This window comes from Dryobates pubescens, chromosome 25, assembly GCF_014839835.1.
Source record: "Dryobates pubescens isolate bDryPub1 chromosome 25, bDryPub1.pri, whole genome shotgun sequence".
Lineage (NCBI taxonomy): Eukaryota > Metazoa > Chordata > Aves > Piciformes > Picidae > Dryobates > Dryobates pubescens.
Window position 1 is genome coordinate 1605170 of NC_071636.1, and position 16357 is coordinate 1621526.

General features: G+C 61.1%; 2 protein-coding genes across 3 annotated transcripts; one reads left to right on the plus strand and one right to left on the minus strand.

The window, feature by feature from the left end:
* Nucleotides 1-1900: 1900 nt before the first annotated feature.
* WSB2 (WD repeat and SOCS box containing 2) lies at nucleotides 1901-7645 on the plus strand. 2 transcript variants are annotated; one of them, XM_054172955.1, is made up of 9 exons: nucleotides 1901-2101; nucleotides 2252-2423; nucleotides 3042-3277; nucleotides 3465-3596; nucleotides 3942-4042; nucleotides 4978-5150; nucleotides 5352-5465; nucleotides 5876-5983; nucleotides 7429-7645. In XM_054172955.1, the coding sequence occupies exons 1-9, from the start codon at nucleotides 2086-2088 to the stop codon at nucleotides 7589-7591; spliced, it is 1215 nt and encodes a 404-aa protein (XP_054028930.1). In that variant the 5' UTR covers nucleotides 1901-2085; the 3' UTR covers nucleotides 7592-7645. The 2 variants fall into 2 exon arrangements, with proteins under 2 accessions (XP_054028930.1, XP_054028928.1); XM_054172953.1 differs by having other exon boundaries at nucleotides 2033-2101; nucleotides 3045-3277.
* Nucleotides 7646-8680: 1035 nt separating this feature from the next.
* On the minus strand, nucleotides 8681-12234 carry RFC5 (replication factor C subunit 5). The gene is made up of 11 exons (XM_054172998.1): nucleotides 12180-12234; nucleotides 11875-11939; nucleotides 11592-11728; nucleotides 11416-11495; nucleotides 10908-10981; nucleotides 10641-10800; nucleotides 9732-9813; nucleotides 9497-9626; nucleotides 9208-9285; nucleotides 9058-9112; nucleotides 8681-8952 (listed from the first exon to the last, which is right to left on the minus strand). The coding sequence occupies exons 1-11, from the start codon at nucleotides 12209-12211 to the stop codon at nucleotides 8856-8858; spliced, it is 990 nt and encodes a 329-aa protein (XP_054028973.1). The 5' UTR covers nucleotides 12212-12234; the 3' UTR covers nucleotides 8681-8855.
* Between the last annotated feature and the right edge of the window lie 4123 nt (nucleotides 12235-16357).

Below are 16357 nucleotides of genomic sequence, written 5' to 3' on the forward strand. Positions count from 1 at the left end.
TTCTGTGCCCCCCACCCTTGCGAGGGACACTCTGAGCCAAACCGGGGACATCCCATGCTGTGGTGCTGGTGGGTGGGTGCAACACCGTGGTGCTCCCCGTACCCCCATGCTCCCGCCCCCCCCGGCTCCCTCCACCCTGGCTTCTCTGCAATGAGGACCCCAAGCCAGGGGAGATGGAGGGGGGCAAGCTCCCCTTTGTCACTGCTGTCCTGTTGGGGTGTAGCCCCCCTCCCCCGCCGCCTGGCACAGTGTGGGGCACTGCGGGGGGGAGCTGGAATGGTGGAGAATTCCGGGGGTGCGGGGGTGGCTGGCCAGATGTCTCCTGCAGTGACTCACGGTAGGTACTGCCAGGGTGGGTGGCACCCAGGAGGTGGGGGGTCCTCGGGGTACTACTGCCAGGAGGGTGCCAGCATGTGGGTGTTGGGTCCCTAGGAGAGGTCATTGTTGGGGTGGGTGTCAGCCTGCAGGTGCTGGGTCCCAGAGGGAGGGGCGAGTCGTTGCGCAAGTGCTTGGTCCGTGGTGACGTCGCTGCCGGGGGGGGGTCACTCTGTGGGTGCTGGGTGCCAGGGGTGTCACTGCTGGAATGTGGGGGGGTCTCTGGTGGGTCCTTTGGGGGTTCACTGCCAAGGGACGTCACTGGGTGGGTCCTGGGTGAGTCACTGCCATGAGGTTGTCACCGCGTGGGTGCCAGGTCCTGAGGGGTCAAGTGGGGTGTCACCGTGTGGGTGCTGGGTTCTTGGGGTGCTGCTGCCAGGTGGGTGTCACCATGTGGATGCTGGGTCACTAAGAGGGGTCATTGATGGGGTGGGTGTCACCCTGGAGGTGCTGGGTCCTTGGGGTTTCCACAGCCAGGGGGGTGCCACTGCAGGAGGATGTCACCATGCAGGTGCTGGGTCCCTGAGGGAGCAGGGCTGTCACTGTTGAAGGGTGTCACTGCGTGGGTGCTGGGTCCCTGGCGGGATGCCATTGTTGAACGGGGGGGGGGGGGTCTCACCATGGGGGTGCTGGGGTGCCACTGCTGGGGAGGTTGAGTGTCACTGTGTGGGTGCTGGGTCCCTGGGGGGGTCGCTCTCGGCGGTGTCACTGTGTGGGTGCTGGGTCCCTGGGGGGGTCGCTCTCGGCGGTGTCACTGTGTGGGCGCTGGGTCCCTGGGGGGGTCGCTCTCGGGGGGGTCACTGTGTGGGCGCTGGGTCCCTGGGGGGGTCGCTTTCGGGGGGGTCACTGTGTGGGTGCTGGGTCCCTGGGGGGGTCACTCTCGGGGGGTCACTGTGTGGGTGCTGGGTCCCTGGGGGGGTCACTCTCGGGGGTGTCACTGTGTGGGTGCTGGGTCCCTGGGGGGGTCACTCTCGGGGGTGTCACTGTGTGGGTGCTGGGTCCCTGGGGGGGGTCACTCTCGGGGGGGTCGCTGTGTGGGTGCTGGGTCCCTGGGGGGGTCACTCTCGGGGGGGGTCACTGTGTGGGTGCTGGGTCCCTGGGGGGGGTCACTCTCGGGGGGGGTCACTGTGTGGGTGCTGGGTCCCTGGGGGGGACACTCTCGGGGGTGTCACTCTGTGGGTGCTGGGTCCCTGGGGGGGTCGCTCTCGGGGGTGTCACTGTGTGGGTGCTGGGTCCCTGGGGGGGTCGCTCTCGGGGGGGGTCACTGTGTGGGCGCTGTGCCCCCGTGTGTCCGTGCCAGCCTGCAGCCGTGGGGTGGCACAGGAGGACCGAGGCGTCCCCGGAGCCGCGGTCCGGCCCTTTGTTTGCCGTCCGACCTGTTCCGCCGGTGCCCGCACCCCAGCCCGGGGAGGAGCGGCACGGGCACGGCGCGGTCCCGGGCACGGGCACGGCGCGGTCCCGGGCACGGCGCGGCCGCGGGCACTCCGGTCCCCCCGGTAACGGCCGGGCCGCGGCGGGGCGGTGCCGGAGGAGGAGGAAGCAGGGCACTGCGCTCACCGCGCCGCCGCCGCCGCCCTGGGCCGGGTCGTGGGCCTGGGCCCGCCCGGCGGCGCCTTCCCGGGGCCGGGACCGGGGCCGGGCGGAGCGACGGGGCCGGGCTGGGGCCGGGCTGGGGCCGAGCGGAGCGGCAGCGCCGGGCTGGCAGCCGCCATGAAGCCGAGCGGAGGTGAGGCAGGGCGGGGGGAGGGCCGCGCCGTGACCGCGGCCGGCCGGCCGAGGGCCGGGGGAGCCCCCTCCGGGACCCCCTTTTCCCCGGCCGGGAGGGCGCGGGCGCGGGGCCGTGCCGCTGCGGGGCTCAGTGCGTGTCCCGCCGCAGAGGAGCCGGTGCTGCTGGCCGAGCTGAAGCCGGGCCGGCCCCAGCGCTACGACTGGAAGTCCAGCTGCGAGACGTGGAGCGTGGCCTTCTCTCCCGATGGCTCCTGGTTCGCGTGGTCCCAGGGACACTGCGTGGTCAAGCTGATCCCCTGGCCCCTGGAGGAGGCCGAGCTGTGAGTCAGGGGGCGGCTGGATGGGCAGGGGGGTGCTGGGGGGCCCCTGGGTGGATGTACGTGAGTAAGGGGTCGGCGCTGGGGCCGGGCTTGTTCAACAAACCCGCCGGCGACCTGGCGAGGGGACAGAGCGGACCCTCGGCCGGTTTGCTGCTGAGACAAACTGGGAGGAGCAGCTGGCACCCTGTCAGGCTGTGCTGCTGGAGAGCTGGGCAAAGGTGAACCTCATGCGGTTCGAGCAGGGCAAGCGCAGAGCCCTGCCCCTGGGGAGGAACAACCCCCTGCACCAGTACAAGTGAGGGGGGACCTGCTGGGGAGCTGCTCCTCAGAGAAGGACCTGGGGGTGCTGGGGCACAAGAAGTTCATCAGTGAGCCAGCAATGTGTCCACTCGTGGCCAAGAAGGCCAATGGGCTCCTGGGGTTCATGAAGAAGGCTGTGCCCTGAAAGGTTGTGGAGTCTCCTTCTGTGGAGAGCTTCCAACCCCCCCATGCCATTGTGCTGCTGGGCAAGCTGCTGTGGGTGCCCTGCTTTAGTGGGGGGGTTGGACTGGATGATCTCCAGAGGTCCCTTCCAACCCTCTCCAGCCTGTGGTTCTGTGCTGCTCACCTTTCCCCCAGCAGCTGCAAAAGCTCCGAGCGCAAGAGCCGCGGGGGCAAGGCGGAGGCCAGGAGCCGAGGGGCGGCCAAGGAGAAGACGCTGGAGTGCGGCCAGATCGTGTGGGGCTTGGCCTTCAGTGCCTGGCCAGCAGCAGAGGCAGGAGGGACAGAGCCCACCTGCACCGTGGGCCTCCCCTGTCTGATCCTGGCCACTGGGCTCAATGATGGGCAGATCAAGGTCTGGGAGGTGCAGACGGGTGAGTGGCTGTTGCTGACAGCAAGAGCAGTCCTGGCTTCGGGCTGCTCTCTTTCCCCTTGCTCCCTCTGGGAAGGAGATCCTGTCTCCATCCTTCCCTGAAACACTTCCCTGGAGTGTGTGGGAACACTTCCCTGTCCCAGGGCCCCTCCTTGTTTCCCATGGCAAGACATGTGCTCTCTCTGCAGGACACCTCCTCTTCAGCCTCTTGGGGCACCAGGACGTTGTCAGAGACCTGAGTTTCGCTCCCAATGGAAGCCTCATCCTTGTGTCAGCCTCGCGGGACAAGACCTTGCGTGTCTGGGACCTGAGCAGAGATGGTAAGGAGCACAAGGAGACATCCCAGGTGCTAGGTCGTGCCTGGCTGAGACTGGGCTTTGCTGTGGGAAAGGCTGGGGAGAAAACTGCCTCAGTAGGTGGGAGAAGCTCTTTGGGGACAGTATTTGAGTCAGAAGGGGAGAGTTCTGCACCACAGACGAGGACCATCCTCTCCCAGGTGGGGCCTGGGATGTGCAGGAGGAAGATGCAGATGGACAGAGCTTGGTGTCTGCTGAAGGGAAAGCCCCAGCCCCATATGTGCTCCCTCTCAGGAGAGAGAGGGGAGAGCAGGGCCAGGGCCCAGGGCTGTCTGTCCTGCTTGCCTCTCATGACTCGTGTGTCCCCAGGGCGTCAGATCCAGGTGCTGTCAGGCCATGTGCAGTGGGTCTACTGCTGCTCCATCTCCCCAGACTGCAGCATGCTCTGCTCTGTGGCTGGAGAGAAGTCGGTGAGTCTCTCTGGGAGGGAGCTGTCCTGTGTCCCGTTGAATCTAGGGCTCCCCTTCCTCCTCCCAAGTCCCCATCAAGAGAAGGGGACAGGCCCTCCTCCATTCTGGTTCTGCACAGAATCCTGGAATGTCAGGGGATGGAAGAGACATCCAGAGATCTCCAGTCCAAGCCCCCTGCCAGAGCAGGATCTCCTAGGGCAGGTCCCACAGAAACACATCCAGGCAGGTTTGGAAATCCTTAGGGAAGGAGACTCCACAACCTGTCTGGGCAGCCTGCTCCAGGGCTTCAGCACTTTCACACCAAAGAAGTTTCTTCTCATGCTGAGGTGGAACTTACTGGGTTCCAGCTTAGCCCCATTGTTCCTTGTCCCATCACTGGGCATCTGAAGAGGAGCCTGGCACCCTCATCTTGACCTCCACCCCTCTAGTATTTGTAGACATTGATCAGGTCCCCTCAGCCTTCTCTCCAGACTGAACAGCCCCAGGGCTCTCAGCCTTTCTCCATAGCAGAGATGTTCAAGTCCCTTCACCACCCTTGTAGCCTCCATTGGACTCCCTCCAGCAGTTCCCTGTCTCCCTTGAACTTGGGACCCCAAACTGGACAGAGTATTCCAGGTGTGGTTTCAACAGGGCAGAGTAGAGAGGGAGGAGAACCTCCCTAGACCTGCTGGCCACACTCTCCTTGCTGCACCCCAGGATGCCATTGGCCCTCTTGGCCACAAGGACATATTGCTGTCCCACGGATAGTTTACTGTCCGCTGGGACTCCAAGGTCCTTGTCCATGAAGCTGCTTCCCAGCAGGATGACTGCTAGTCTGTACTGCTGCCTGGGGTTGTTCCTCTCCAGCCTGCTCTCGCATGGAGAAGCTGAGAGCAGAGCCCTCATTTCCCACCCCGGGGATGCGCCCAGCCTCAGCCCCCGCCTGTGTCCCGCAGGCGCTGCTGTGGAGCATGAAGTCCTACACCCTCATCCGGAGGCTGGAGGGCCACCAGAGCAGCGTGGTGTCCTGTGACTTCTCACCAGACTCGGCCCTCCTTGTCACCGCTTCCTATGACGCCTGTGTCATCATGTGGGACCCCTACACCGGCGAGCAGCTGCGGACGCTGCGGTACGGGGGGCTGCTGAGGGACCGGGGAAGGGGCGCAGAGCACTGCTGGGGGGGGCCTTGTTGGGGCTGACCGTGGCCTTCTCTTCTAGTTGGGCACAGCCACCACCTCCCTCCTGTCTCCAGCAGTTGAAGGGGGGCTCAGACCTGCTGGGATTAGGTCGGCCTGGGGCTGACCTTGGGCTTGCTCTCCTCCCTCCACAGCCACGTCCCTTTGCACTCAGCAGTGGACTACAGCGGCGAAGTCCACACCAGCTCCCTGCGCTCTGTCTGCTTCTCTCCTGAGGGCCTCTACCTGGCCACAGTGGCAGATGACAGGTGAGTGAACCCTCTTGGGGACCTTCAGCAGAAAGAAGGTCCCAGGAGGACGCCTCTAAAACAAACCAGGAGCTCAGGATGTGCTGGTGGGGCGCAGATGTCACTTGCCAGGTCCCCACCAGTGCCCAGCAGAAAGGGGAAGGCTGGATTGCCTGGGACATGGCAGCTTGGCTGTGACAAAGAGGAGCAAGGTCACCTCTCAGTGATGAACTGCCCCCCTCGCTGTGCCCCGTGGCACAGTCACAAGCTCTGCCTCCAGCTCAGCTCTACAGGGCATTTGCTGCTGTGTTGGGACTCTCCTGGCACACTCTGAGCCCCTGGGTTGAAAATCCTTCTCCAGAGGCTCTCTTCTAGCTGCAGGCACTGCGTGGGGGTGGGCCTGGCAGGGTGTCCTCTCCCTGTCTCCCCAGGCTGCTGAGGATCTGGGCCTTGGAGCTGCGCTCTCCGGTCGCCTTCGCGCCCATGACCAATGGGTTGTGCTGCATCTACTTCCCACACGGCGGATTCATCGCCACGGGGTGCGTATGTGGGAGAGGAGAAGCACGGATCTCTTCCCTCCTCCTCCAGCTCTGGGTCTTCTCAGCACCTGCTGGGCTTCCCTGGGCTGCAGGTTGCTTTCCTGAGCTGGGGGAGGTGTGGTTAGAATCCTTGGATCTGAGAATCGTTGGGTTTGGAAGAGAGCTTTGAGGTCTTCGAGTCCAACCCTTCAGCCAGCACTGCCAGGGCACCACTAAACCATGGCCCTCAGTGCCTCATCTCTCTGGTTCTGAAACCCCTCCAGGGATGGGGACTCCACCACTGCCCTGGCCAGGCCTTGACAATGCTTTCAGGGAAGAAACTGTGCCACATCTCCAACCTGAGTGTCCTCTGGTTCCACTTGAGGCCATTTTCTCTTGTCCTGTTCCATGGGAGAAGAGACCAACTCCCACCTGGCTCCAGCCTCCTTTCAGGAGCTGTAGAGAGCAGTGAGGATTCCCCTAAGCCTCCAGACTAAACCATCCCTCTTCCCTCAGCTCCTTCTTGCCAGCCCTGTCCTCCAGACCCTTTACCAGCTTTGTTGCCCTTCTCTGGGCAGGCTTCAGCCCCTCAATGTCCTCCTGGGAGTGAGGGGCTCCAAATACTGACTGAACCCAGTATTTGAGGTGCAGCCTCACCAGTGCCCAGTACAGGGCCCTACTCCTGCTGACCACAGTGTTTCTGATCCAAGCCAGGATGCTGTTGGCCTGTGCACAAGCTGGCTCAGCTTTAGCCAGCTCTTGACCAACAGCCCCAGGTCCTTTTCCATTTGGCATGGCTATGGCTGACCTGTGGTCATCCCAAAGAACATCCTGAAGGACACTGAGCTGCTTCCTTGGGACAGGGCCTGACAACCCTTTCAGGGATGAAATTGTTCCTCATGTCCAACCTAAAACTGCCCTGGTTGCAACTTGGTCCTCTTCTGCTTGCCCCTTTGGAGAAGCATCATAGAATCAACCAGGCTGGAAAAGACCTCAGAGATCATCAAGTCCAACCTGTTACCTAATACCTAACACCTCCTGACAACTAAACCATGGCTCCAAGTGCCACATCCAAGCCTTGTTTGAACACCTCCAGAGAGGGTGACTCCACCACCTCCCTGGGCAGCACATTCCAATGGCCAATTACTCTTCCTGTGAGTGGAGAACTTTCTCCTCACCTCCAGCCTAAACTTCCCCTGGCACAGCTTGAGACTGTGTCCTCTTGTTCTGGTGCTGGGTGCCTGGGAGAAGAGACCAACCCCCAGCTGGCTACAACCTCCCTTCAGGGAGTTGTAGAGAGCAAGAAGGTCTCCCCTGAACCTCCTCTTCTCCAGCCTAAACACCCCCAGCTCCCTCAGCCTTAACCCCCAGGCTGCAAGCTGGGGATATCTGGGGGGTGGAGGGGGACAATGGAGCTTTCTTGTCTGTCTGCCCTGTGCTCACAGCTCCTTTGGGTCCCGTTGCAGGACCAGAGATGGCCACGTGCAGTTCTGGACTGCTCCCAGGGTGCTGTCGTCGCTGAAGCACTTGTGCCGTAGGGCTCTGCGCACCTTCCTCACCACCTACCAGGTCCTGGCACTCCCCATTCCCAAGAAGCTGAAGGAATTCCTCACTTACAGGACATTTTGAGGCCAGGTGGGAAGCAGAGGCTCACTGTGGCCGGGCTCAAGAGGAGGCAACCTCCGCAGCGCCGCCTCGCCGACAGCCGTGGAGCAGGAGGGTTGCTGTGGCCCTCGTTTCGGGGCTGTCTTTGTCAATGTGGAGGGATTTGGGGGTGTTATCATAGGAGAACCCAGCAGAAAACAGGCATGCAGAGGGCAAGGGGCATGGTTGTGGTGGCCTGACACAGGTCCCCCTGTCCCCACCTCTGTGATCTGCAAGCTTTGGGTCAGGTGCTTCTGCTTCCAAGTGCAATGTTGTGGGGGTGACGGTTAGTGGCTGCAGACCCGGCGGAGTTTGTGTCGTTGGGATGAGCACACAGGGCTACAGCTGGCCCCAGAAAACCCTCCCTAAGTGGGACCAGCTTGTCCTGCAGTTTAGTCCCCAGAGTTCAGGCCCAGCCACTCCTGGGCTGGGCAGGAGCTGGACAAACCCAAGCTGGTCTCTGTGGACCTGATGACAGCGAGGACAGAATAAAAAGTGATTCCTCACGTCTCCTCCTCTTGGTTGGTAGAGGTGGCCTGGGGACAGCTGGCAGGGCCTGCTCCAGCCCTCTTGCCATGGATGTCATGGTGGCAGTGAGCACTCACTGGGCAGCAGAGCAGTAAGTGCTCAGTGATGTGCTGGGAAGGATCAGTCCACTGTGAAGGTGGGACACAGGTCCAGCTCCCATTCCTTCTGCTCTGCCCTGGAGCTTGGCACTCCAGCAGCCCAGTCTCCACACTTCAAGGGTGATGGGAAGGTTGTCTCCCTGGTGTCTGGAGTGACAGCATGTGCTTCGAGTCCCCTACATGGCAAGTGCTCAGTTGTGACCCCGGCTGATGGAGAAGAAAGGGAGTGGCTCCTGTGAAGCTGCTTTGGGAGCAGCTTGCTGTGCATGGCTGCATGAGTGATGGAGCTTGTAAGCACCTGGGGATTTGGTGACAGCAGCTGGACCTCGGCCTGTGTGGCACCACTGGGAGCAGGATGAGGGCAGGGGGTGAGCCTCCACCACGCCCCTTTGATCCTTGGTGTACAGGGGGGGTGGGGAAAAGACAAGTGGAACCTGGTGGGCTTTAGAGGAGGCTTTATTTATGGGTGAAGCTCAAACACATTGCCCAACTTTGTGTGCCCTCAGTGTGGGCTCAAAGCTTGTAAGAAGGCACCAGAGCGCTGCAGGGAGCAGCTCTGGGCACAGGGCTGATGGTCCCTTCCCACCTCTTGGCATTGCAAGCAGGGAGCCAGTCAGCAGGGATCAGGCTTCGGCCACGATCAGGTCCCTGGTGACTTGGAAAGCTGCGATGAGGGAGCTCAGCTGAATCTTCTCACTGGTGCCAGCAGCCAGCCGGTACCTGGAGCAGGGGGCAAGGGCAGGTTTGGGGGTTTCCCTCAGGGGGTTGTGTACCCACTGGGGGTGCTGGGGGGCAGCACTGGGGTGGGGCTGAGCAGATGCTTACTCAATGTCTGCCAGCTTGATCAGCAGCTGGATGCGGATGGAGGGTGGGAAATCCACTGTGGAGAGAAGGACAGGGGGTGTGGTGGTGTGCATGGGGAGAGGTGGTTGGCATCCTCGAGGTCAGCCAGAAGCCCTCCCCACGAGTCCTCACCTCTGTGCACGAAGAGGTGGATCTCTGTGAGGATGTCCTGCAGGGCCAAGCCCTTCAGTGTCTTCAGCTCTGTGATTTCTAAGGTGAGAGCGAGTGAAGGGCTTTCGTCCAGGTCTTTCCCTGCGAGGTCCTGCTCCTCATCCCTACCACCACCCACAGCACCCTCCCTGGTGACCACTCCCCTGCCTCCCCCATCCAGAGCTGGAGGTCACAGGATGGGGAAACCCCAGCAAAAAGGATTTCCAGCAGCAGGGAGGGAAGCCCAGGGCTGGTGGAGGGGAAAGGATACTGCGGTAGGCAGTGGAGAAGTCCTGGTTCAGCATCCAGTCGAGGATGTTGGCGATGTCAGACTTCAGGGGGTGTCCTGTGCAGGTGTAGACATTCTCCTCTGTCACCTTCCCGAAGGCCATGGTGGTGCTCTGAGGAAGAGGAGGGTGGAGGAAGGATGAAGGGCTCCTCTAGTGACCCCTCCAGGGCAGCTGCTGGCTTGCAGGGCAGGAGGGGGCTGCCGCCGTGGTCCCTACTTGCAAGATGTTGAGGGCTCTGCGCATGTCGCCGCTCGAGAGGGTCACCACAGCCTTCAGCCCATCCTCCGTCACATCCACCCTGGAAAACAAGACCTGGGGGCTGCCAGGGAGCCAGAGGGAAATGAAACCATAGAGAACCCAGCCCACTGCTCCTCCCTGTGACAGGGAATGGGGCTGTGGAGGATGCCAGGGGGGCACCCCCCAAGTCACAGTGCAAGGTCCTGTGTCTGGGTCAGGCCAACCCCAGGCACAAACCCAGGCAGGGTGCAGAGGGGGAGCAGCCCTGAAGAGAAAGCCTTGGGGCTGTTGGTTGAGGAGGAGCTCCTCACGAGCCAGCAGGGCAGGAGAGGGGATTCTGCCTCTTGAGGCTGCTCTGCTGAGACCCCACCTCCAATACTGTGTCCAGTTCTGGTGTCCATATCATAAGAAGGACACAGAGCTGCTGGAGTGAGTCCAGAGGAGGCCACAAAGATGATGCAAGGGCTGGAGCAGCTCTGCTGTGAGGATAGGCTGAGGGAGCTGGGGGTGGTCAGCCTGACTCTGGGGGGACCTGAGAGCTGCCTTCCAATGCCTGAAGGGAACCTGCAGGAAGGCTGCAGAGGGACTGCTCCTAAGGGTGTCTAGAGCCAGGCCAAGGGGGAATGGTTGGAAGCTGAGGCAGAGCAGGGTGAGACTGGAGCTGAGGAAGTTCTTCAGTCTGAGGGTGGTGAGACTCTGGAATGGGTTACCCAGAGAGGCTGTGGATGTCCCCTCCCTGGAGGTGTTCAAGGCCAGGCTGGATGAGGCCTCAAGCACCCAAGTCTGGCTGAGAGGCCTCCTTGGCTGTGGCAGGGAGGTCAGAGTAGATGATCTCTAAGGTCCCTTCCAACCTAAGCCAGGGTCTGTGCCCTGCCAGCCCTGGCTCACCCCTCCTCCTGTATGACGTGCTGCAGCCGGGGCACCATCAGCTCGGGGGTGAGGGGCCCGAAGCGGAAGCGAGTGCAGCGGGACTGCAGGGCAGGGATGATCTTGGAGAGGTAGTTGCAGATGAGGCAGAACCTGGTGTTCTCTGTGAACTTCTCGATGACTGCCAAGAGCAGGGGGCAGGTGAGGCGGGGCCTCAGGCGGGCTCCCAGCCCCTGCCGGGCTGAAGGGGTGGAGCAGCCCCGGGGCCCCGGCAGCCCCTCACCTCACCTCGCCTCAGGGCGTTCTGAGCGTCCTGGGTCATGGCATCAGCTTCATCCAGGATGACCAACTTGAAGCCTTTCCTTAGAGAGGGAGAGCAAAAGGGGTGGCTTTGGTCCTGGGTGGCTTGGTGCTTGGAAAGGGAGTGAGGGACACTTACTCCCAGCGTGATTCCCCCCACCCCCCCTCCACTGAGCGCTCCCAAGGAGCCCTTCCTTCCTCTCCAGAGCAGCATCCGTCTTCATCACTCATCCTTACCACCATCATCCTCCCTGCTTGCTGGGCACCCCTGGCTCCTTCCACAGAATCAGAGTCAAATCACAGCATCAACAACCGGGTTGGAAGAGACTCCAAGTTCACCAAGTCCAACTGACCTCCCAACCACCCTGACTGCCCAGCCAGGCAGCACTCCCAAGCCCACTCCCCACGCTGAGTGCTGGGGCAGGTTGTGGTGGTGACAAGGGGAGAGGGAGCTTTGGGGAACCACAGACAACCCTTCCCCTGGCCCCCAACTCACTTGAAGATGGTCCTGGTGCTGGCAAAGCTCAAGATGGGCCCCCGGACGATGTCGATGCCCCGGTCATCGGAGGCGTTGAGCTGCAGGGAGAGGAGGTAGGTCCCGAGGATGTACCCAGGGGTGGGGGGCAACCCCACCATCACCATCCCATCTCATGCCATCCCACCCCAGCTCACCTCCAGCACCATGGAGCCGAACTCCCGCTCCCGGTAGAGCTGCCTGGCACAGGCCAGGATGGTGGAAGTCTTCCCAGTGCCGGGGGGGCCATAGAGCAGGAGGTGGGGCAGCCGGTCCTCGCTGATGAACCGCTGAACTAGGGGGCGGGGGGTGGGGGCAATGGGCTTGGGGGGTGCCCGGTGCCCCCCACCGGGGTGTTGCGAGGGGGAGGACTCGCTGGGGCCGTGGTTACTTGCCGGGAGGGGAGGGGGTTATTTGTTTACCGGGAGGGGGGTTCCTTACCGGTGCTGAGGATATCCTGGTGGGACACCAGCTCAGACAGCGCCTGCGGCCGGTACTTCTCCACCCTGCACCGGGGAGGATGGGCAGAGGAGGGGGAGTTCAGCCCGGGGCAGGTTCCCGCTGCTTTCACCCCCCCGTCCCGCTCCGGTTCCGGGGCAGGCTCCCCCTCCCGACCCCGATCCCGATCCCGATCCCGATCCCGATCCCGATCCCGATCCCGATCCCGATCCCAGTCCCGGTCCCATTCTCGGCCCTCCTAGGGCAGGCTTCCCCCTTCCCGGCCCCGGCCCCGGTCCCGGTCGTACCACGGCAGGTTCCCGCCGCCCGCTCGCGCCATCCCCCGCCGCCTCGCGAGAGCAGCGGGACGGGGCGGAGCGAGACCGGGGGCGGGGGGAGCGGAGCGGGGAGGGGCTGGAGCAGGGCTGCCGGGTAGCCGGAGCGGGGCTGGGGGGGGACCGAAGCAGGGCTGGGGGGGGACCGGAGCAGGGCTCGGGGGGGACCGGAGCAGGCTTGGGGCGGGACTGGAGCAGGGCTCGGGGGGGACCGAAGCAGGGCTGGGGCGGGACCGGAGCAGGGCTCGGGGGGGACCGGAGCAGGCTTGGGGCGGGACCGGAGCAGGGCTCGGGGGGGACCGGAGCAGGCTTGGGGCGGGACCGGAGCAGGGCTCGGGGGGGACCGAAGCAGGGCTGGGGCGGGACCGGAGCAGGCTTGGGGCGGGACCGGAGCAGGGCTCGGGGGGGACCGGAGCAGGCTTGGGGCGGGACCGGAGCAGGGCTCAGGGGGGACCGGAGCAGGCTTGGGGCGGGACTGGAGCAGGGCTCGGGGGGGACCGGAGCAGGCTTGGGGCGGGACCGGAGCAGGGCTCAGGGGGGACCGGAGCAGGCTTGGGGCGGGACCGGAGCAGCTTTGGGAGAGAACTGAAGTGGGGTTGGGGGGGGCGGGGAACCGGAGCAGGGTTGGGAGGAGATAGAGCAGGGCTTGCGGGGGGGGGAGGGGGCTGGAGCGCGGCGAGGGGGAGGCAGGAGCAGGGCTGGGGGAGTCCTGGAGCGGAGGCTGGGGGGGCAGTGGAGCAGGGCTGGGGTAAACTCTGGCTGCTGGGCAGTGCTAAAGGCAGGGCTTTGTGGAGAGCTGGGTACCGGGAGCTGCTCGGGTGCAGCCGTGGATGTGCTTTTGGGAGAGAGCAGCGGTGGGAAGTGCTAAAGGAGTGTTTGGAGTCATGGAACGATGGAAGTCTTTTGGTTGTAAAAGACCTTTAAGATCATAGTGTCCAACCGTTCTCTAGCTGCCACGGCTGGTGCCCCTCAGCACCACATCTCTGCCTCTTCTAACCACCCCCCCCCCCCCAGGGCTGGGGACTCAACCATCTCCCTGGGCAGCCTGTTCCAGTGTTTCAAAACCCTTTCAGTGAAGAATTTTCTTCCAACATCCGACCTAAACCTTCCCTGGTGCAACCTGAGGCCCTTTCCTCTTGTCCTGTCATTTGTTCCTTGGGGGACCAACCCCCACCTGGCTCCAACCTGCTTTTGGGGAGTTGTAGACAGCCAGAAGGTTTCCCCTCAGCCTCCTTTTCCCCCAGTTCCCTCATCTGCTCCTCAGCAGACCTCCAGACCCTTCATCAGCTTCATTGCCCTTCTCTGAATATGCTCCAGCCCCTCAGTAGTAAGGGTAGTGAAGCCCCCCCAAACTGGGTTGTGGGCATGGTTTGGCGGGGGATGCATTGTGCTGGCACTCACCAAGGCCAGGTCAGGTCTGTGCTTTTGAGGAGAACACAGCACTGGGAGTTGCTCAAATGAAGCTGTGGGCATGTTCCTGAGGGAAGTGCTGTGCTGGGAGCTGCTGGAGCATGGCTGTGGGCATGGGCTTAGGGAGAGTGAGGTGCTGGAGTTCACCAAAGCAAAGTGGTGACCGAGCTCTTGGGGACAGCAAGGCCCCAGGAATTGCTAAGGTGATGCTGTGCTTTGCTGTGGTTTGTTTTCTTGGATTTGATTTTTGCTTTATTTCACTTTAATTTTGCTTTAGTTTCTCTTATTTCACTTTGGTTTGGTTTATCTTACTTCACTTTGCTTGGGTTTATTTCCCTTCATTTTTGTTTTGCTTTGGTTTACTTCCCTTCATTTTTGTTTTGCTTTGGTTTATTTCCCTTCATTTTTGTTTTGTTTTGTTTTGTTTCACTTTGTTTTGCTTTATTTAACATTGTTTTTGTTTGCTTTTCTTTATTTTGCCCCCCTTTTCCCCTGTATTTCCCTTCATTTCCCCTTCTCCATTTTTCCCCTTCCCCCCCCTTTTGCCCCCTTTTTGTCCTCTTCCCCCCCTTACCCTCCCTTTTCCCCTGCTTTTTCCCCACTTCCCCAATTTTCTCCCCCTGTCCTCTCTTTTCCCCTTTTCTCCTCCCTTACCCCCCCATTTTCTGCTTTTCCCCACTCTTTTCCTCCCATTTTCCCACTCTTCCACCTTTTATTCCCTTCTCCCCCTCTTTTTTCCCCCTTACCCCCTCCCCTCCTTAATTCCCCTTTATCTCCCTTTCCTTACCCCCTCACCCCCTTAATTCCCCTTTACCTCGCTCTCCTGTGCTTCCCTTTGTGTCTGTGTTTTGCAGGGCAGACACTGGGCTGTGGGACACTTTGTGCAGCAGTGGTGCTGGTGGTGAGGGGCAGCAGCAGCAGTGCAGGCAGAGGATGCCCAGGGGAGCCCTGATCCGCCTGCTCCCAGCATCCTGCCTTTCCCCTTCCCCTGCTCTCCCCTCCCATGTCTCCACCCCATCGTGCCCAGCACTAGGGAGAGCAGCCCCAGCAGCGGTGGGCTTAGGGCTGGCATGGTTGAGGGCCAGAACTGGTCTGTTGTGCTTGCCAATGAGCTGAGCACAGAGTGCCCCAGCTCTTATCTCCCAGCTCTTTATCCAGAGGCTCCAGGCACCACAGCAGCCAGGAGGGAACGTTCCCAGCATGGCGGGGTGGGGGGTGGGTTTTTCCCATGCTCCAGTTAGCCACTGGCATTCATCACATCCCCACCATGGGCCAAGTGGAAAAGCATCCCCCCAGTGCCTGTTGGCCTTCCTAGAGGAAAAGGCAGTAGAGCAGGAGGATGCTTCTCCCCTGGGACCTGCCAGTGCCCACCAGTTCCTTCCAGTGCAACCCAGCTGCTGCAGTACTGCTTTTGCCCACCCACCTCATCCAAAACACCCAGTTGGAACATAGAGATATCCATGGATATCCATGGCCATATCCTATCTGTATGGCCATATCCTATCTGTATGGCCATATCCTATCTGTATGGCTATATCCTATGGATGTACAACCAGAATCTGGGAACACAGCCTGGCTGACACTGGCTCCCTGGGGGACATGGTTGCAGCAGGGTCCCCACCAGCTGCTGCTGACCTGCTTGGTGGACCTGTGCCCTGGACCTGTGTGGTCTGCAGAGTGCCCCACTGTGTCCCAGCCCCATCCACATGTAGAAGTGTAGAATAGTTTCAGCTGGAAGAGACCTCTAAGGTCATCCAGTCCAACCATCAACCCAACACCATGCCCCAGAGCACCATGGCCACACATTTCTTGAAGACCTCCAGGGATGGGGACTCCACCACCTCCCTGGGCATCCTGTGCCAGTCCCTGACCACTCTTGCAGCAAAGAGATTTTTTTCCCCTCATCTCCAACCTAAGCCACCCCTGGCCCAATTCCAGGCCATTTCCTCTTGTTCTGTCACCTGATCCTAGGGAGAAGACACCAACCCCCACTTGGCTCCAAACTCCTTTCAGGGAGGGTCTCCTCTCAGCCCCCTTTTCTCCACACTAAACCACCCCAGCTCCCTCAGCTGCTCCTCCTCAGCCCTGTTCTCCAGGCCCTTCCCCAGCTTTGTTGCCCTTCTTTGAACCTGCTCCAGCCTCTCAATGTCCTTGGAGCTGGGGGCCCAAAACTGAACCCAGTATTCAAGCTGTGGCCTCACCAGTGCTCAGTACAGGGGCACCATCACTGCCCTATTCCTGCTGGCCACACTGTTGCTGATGCAGGCCAGGATGCTGATGCTGGTGGCCTTCTTGGCCACCTGTGCTGGGCTCAAGGGAACAGCTCTGGGCAGTTCCCTCTGACTCCCCCTTTTTATTTCCATCCCACCTGGATGTTTTCAGTTCAGGTATGAGAGTCTGGCATCCTGGTTTTCTGTATATCAGAGCATATCATTATTCTTCTTCATCTTCTTCATCTTTTCAATCATCTTCTTCTTTCTCTTCTTCATCATCTTCTTGATCTTCATCTTCTTGTTCATCTCCATCTTAATCTTCTTTTTAATCATCTTTGTCTTTTCTTCTTCTCCATTTCCTTCTTCATCATCTTTTCTTCTTCTTGTCCATCTTCATCTTCTTAATATTTTCTCCTCCTCCTCATTCTCTTTCATCATCATCATCTTCTTTTCTTCTTCTTCTTGTTCCCCTCCCCCTCCCATCACTGCAGCAGCACCCCCCTTTACACCAGCACCCCCTTGTTGCAT

Excerpts from the sequence above, each read along its gene's own strand:
- WSB2 (XM_054172955.1), top strand. Across the intron at positions 5,151-5,351 it reads GAGCAGCTGCGGACGCTGCG|CCACGTCCCTTTGCACTCAG; the intron begins GTACGGGGGGCT and ends CTCCCTCCACAG. Across the intron at positions 5,466-5,875 it reads GCCACAGTGGCAGATGACAG|GCTGCTGAGGATCTGGGCCT; the intron begins GTGAGTGAACCC and ends CTGTCTCCCCAG.
- RFC5 (XM_054172998.1), bottom strand. The coding sequence starts at position 12,211 with ATGGCGCGAGCGGGCGGCGGGAACCTGCCGTG. Across the intron at positions 10,982-11,415 it reads AGCACCAGGACCATCTTCAA|GAAAGGCTTCAAGTTGGTCA; the intron begins GTGAGTTGGGGG and ends TCCCTCTCTAAG. Across the intron at positions 10,801-10,907 it reads TCAGAACGCCCTGAGGCGAG|TCATCGAGAAGTTCACAGAG; the intron begins GTGAGGTGAGGG and ends TGCTCTTGGCAG.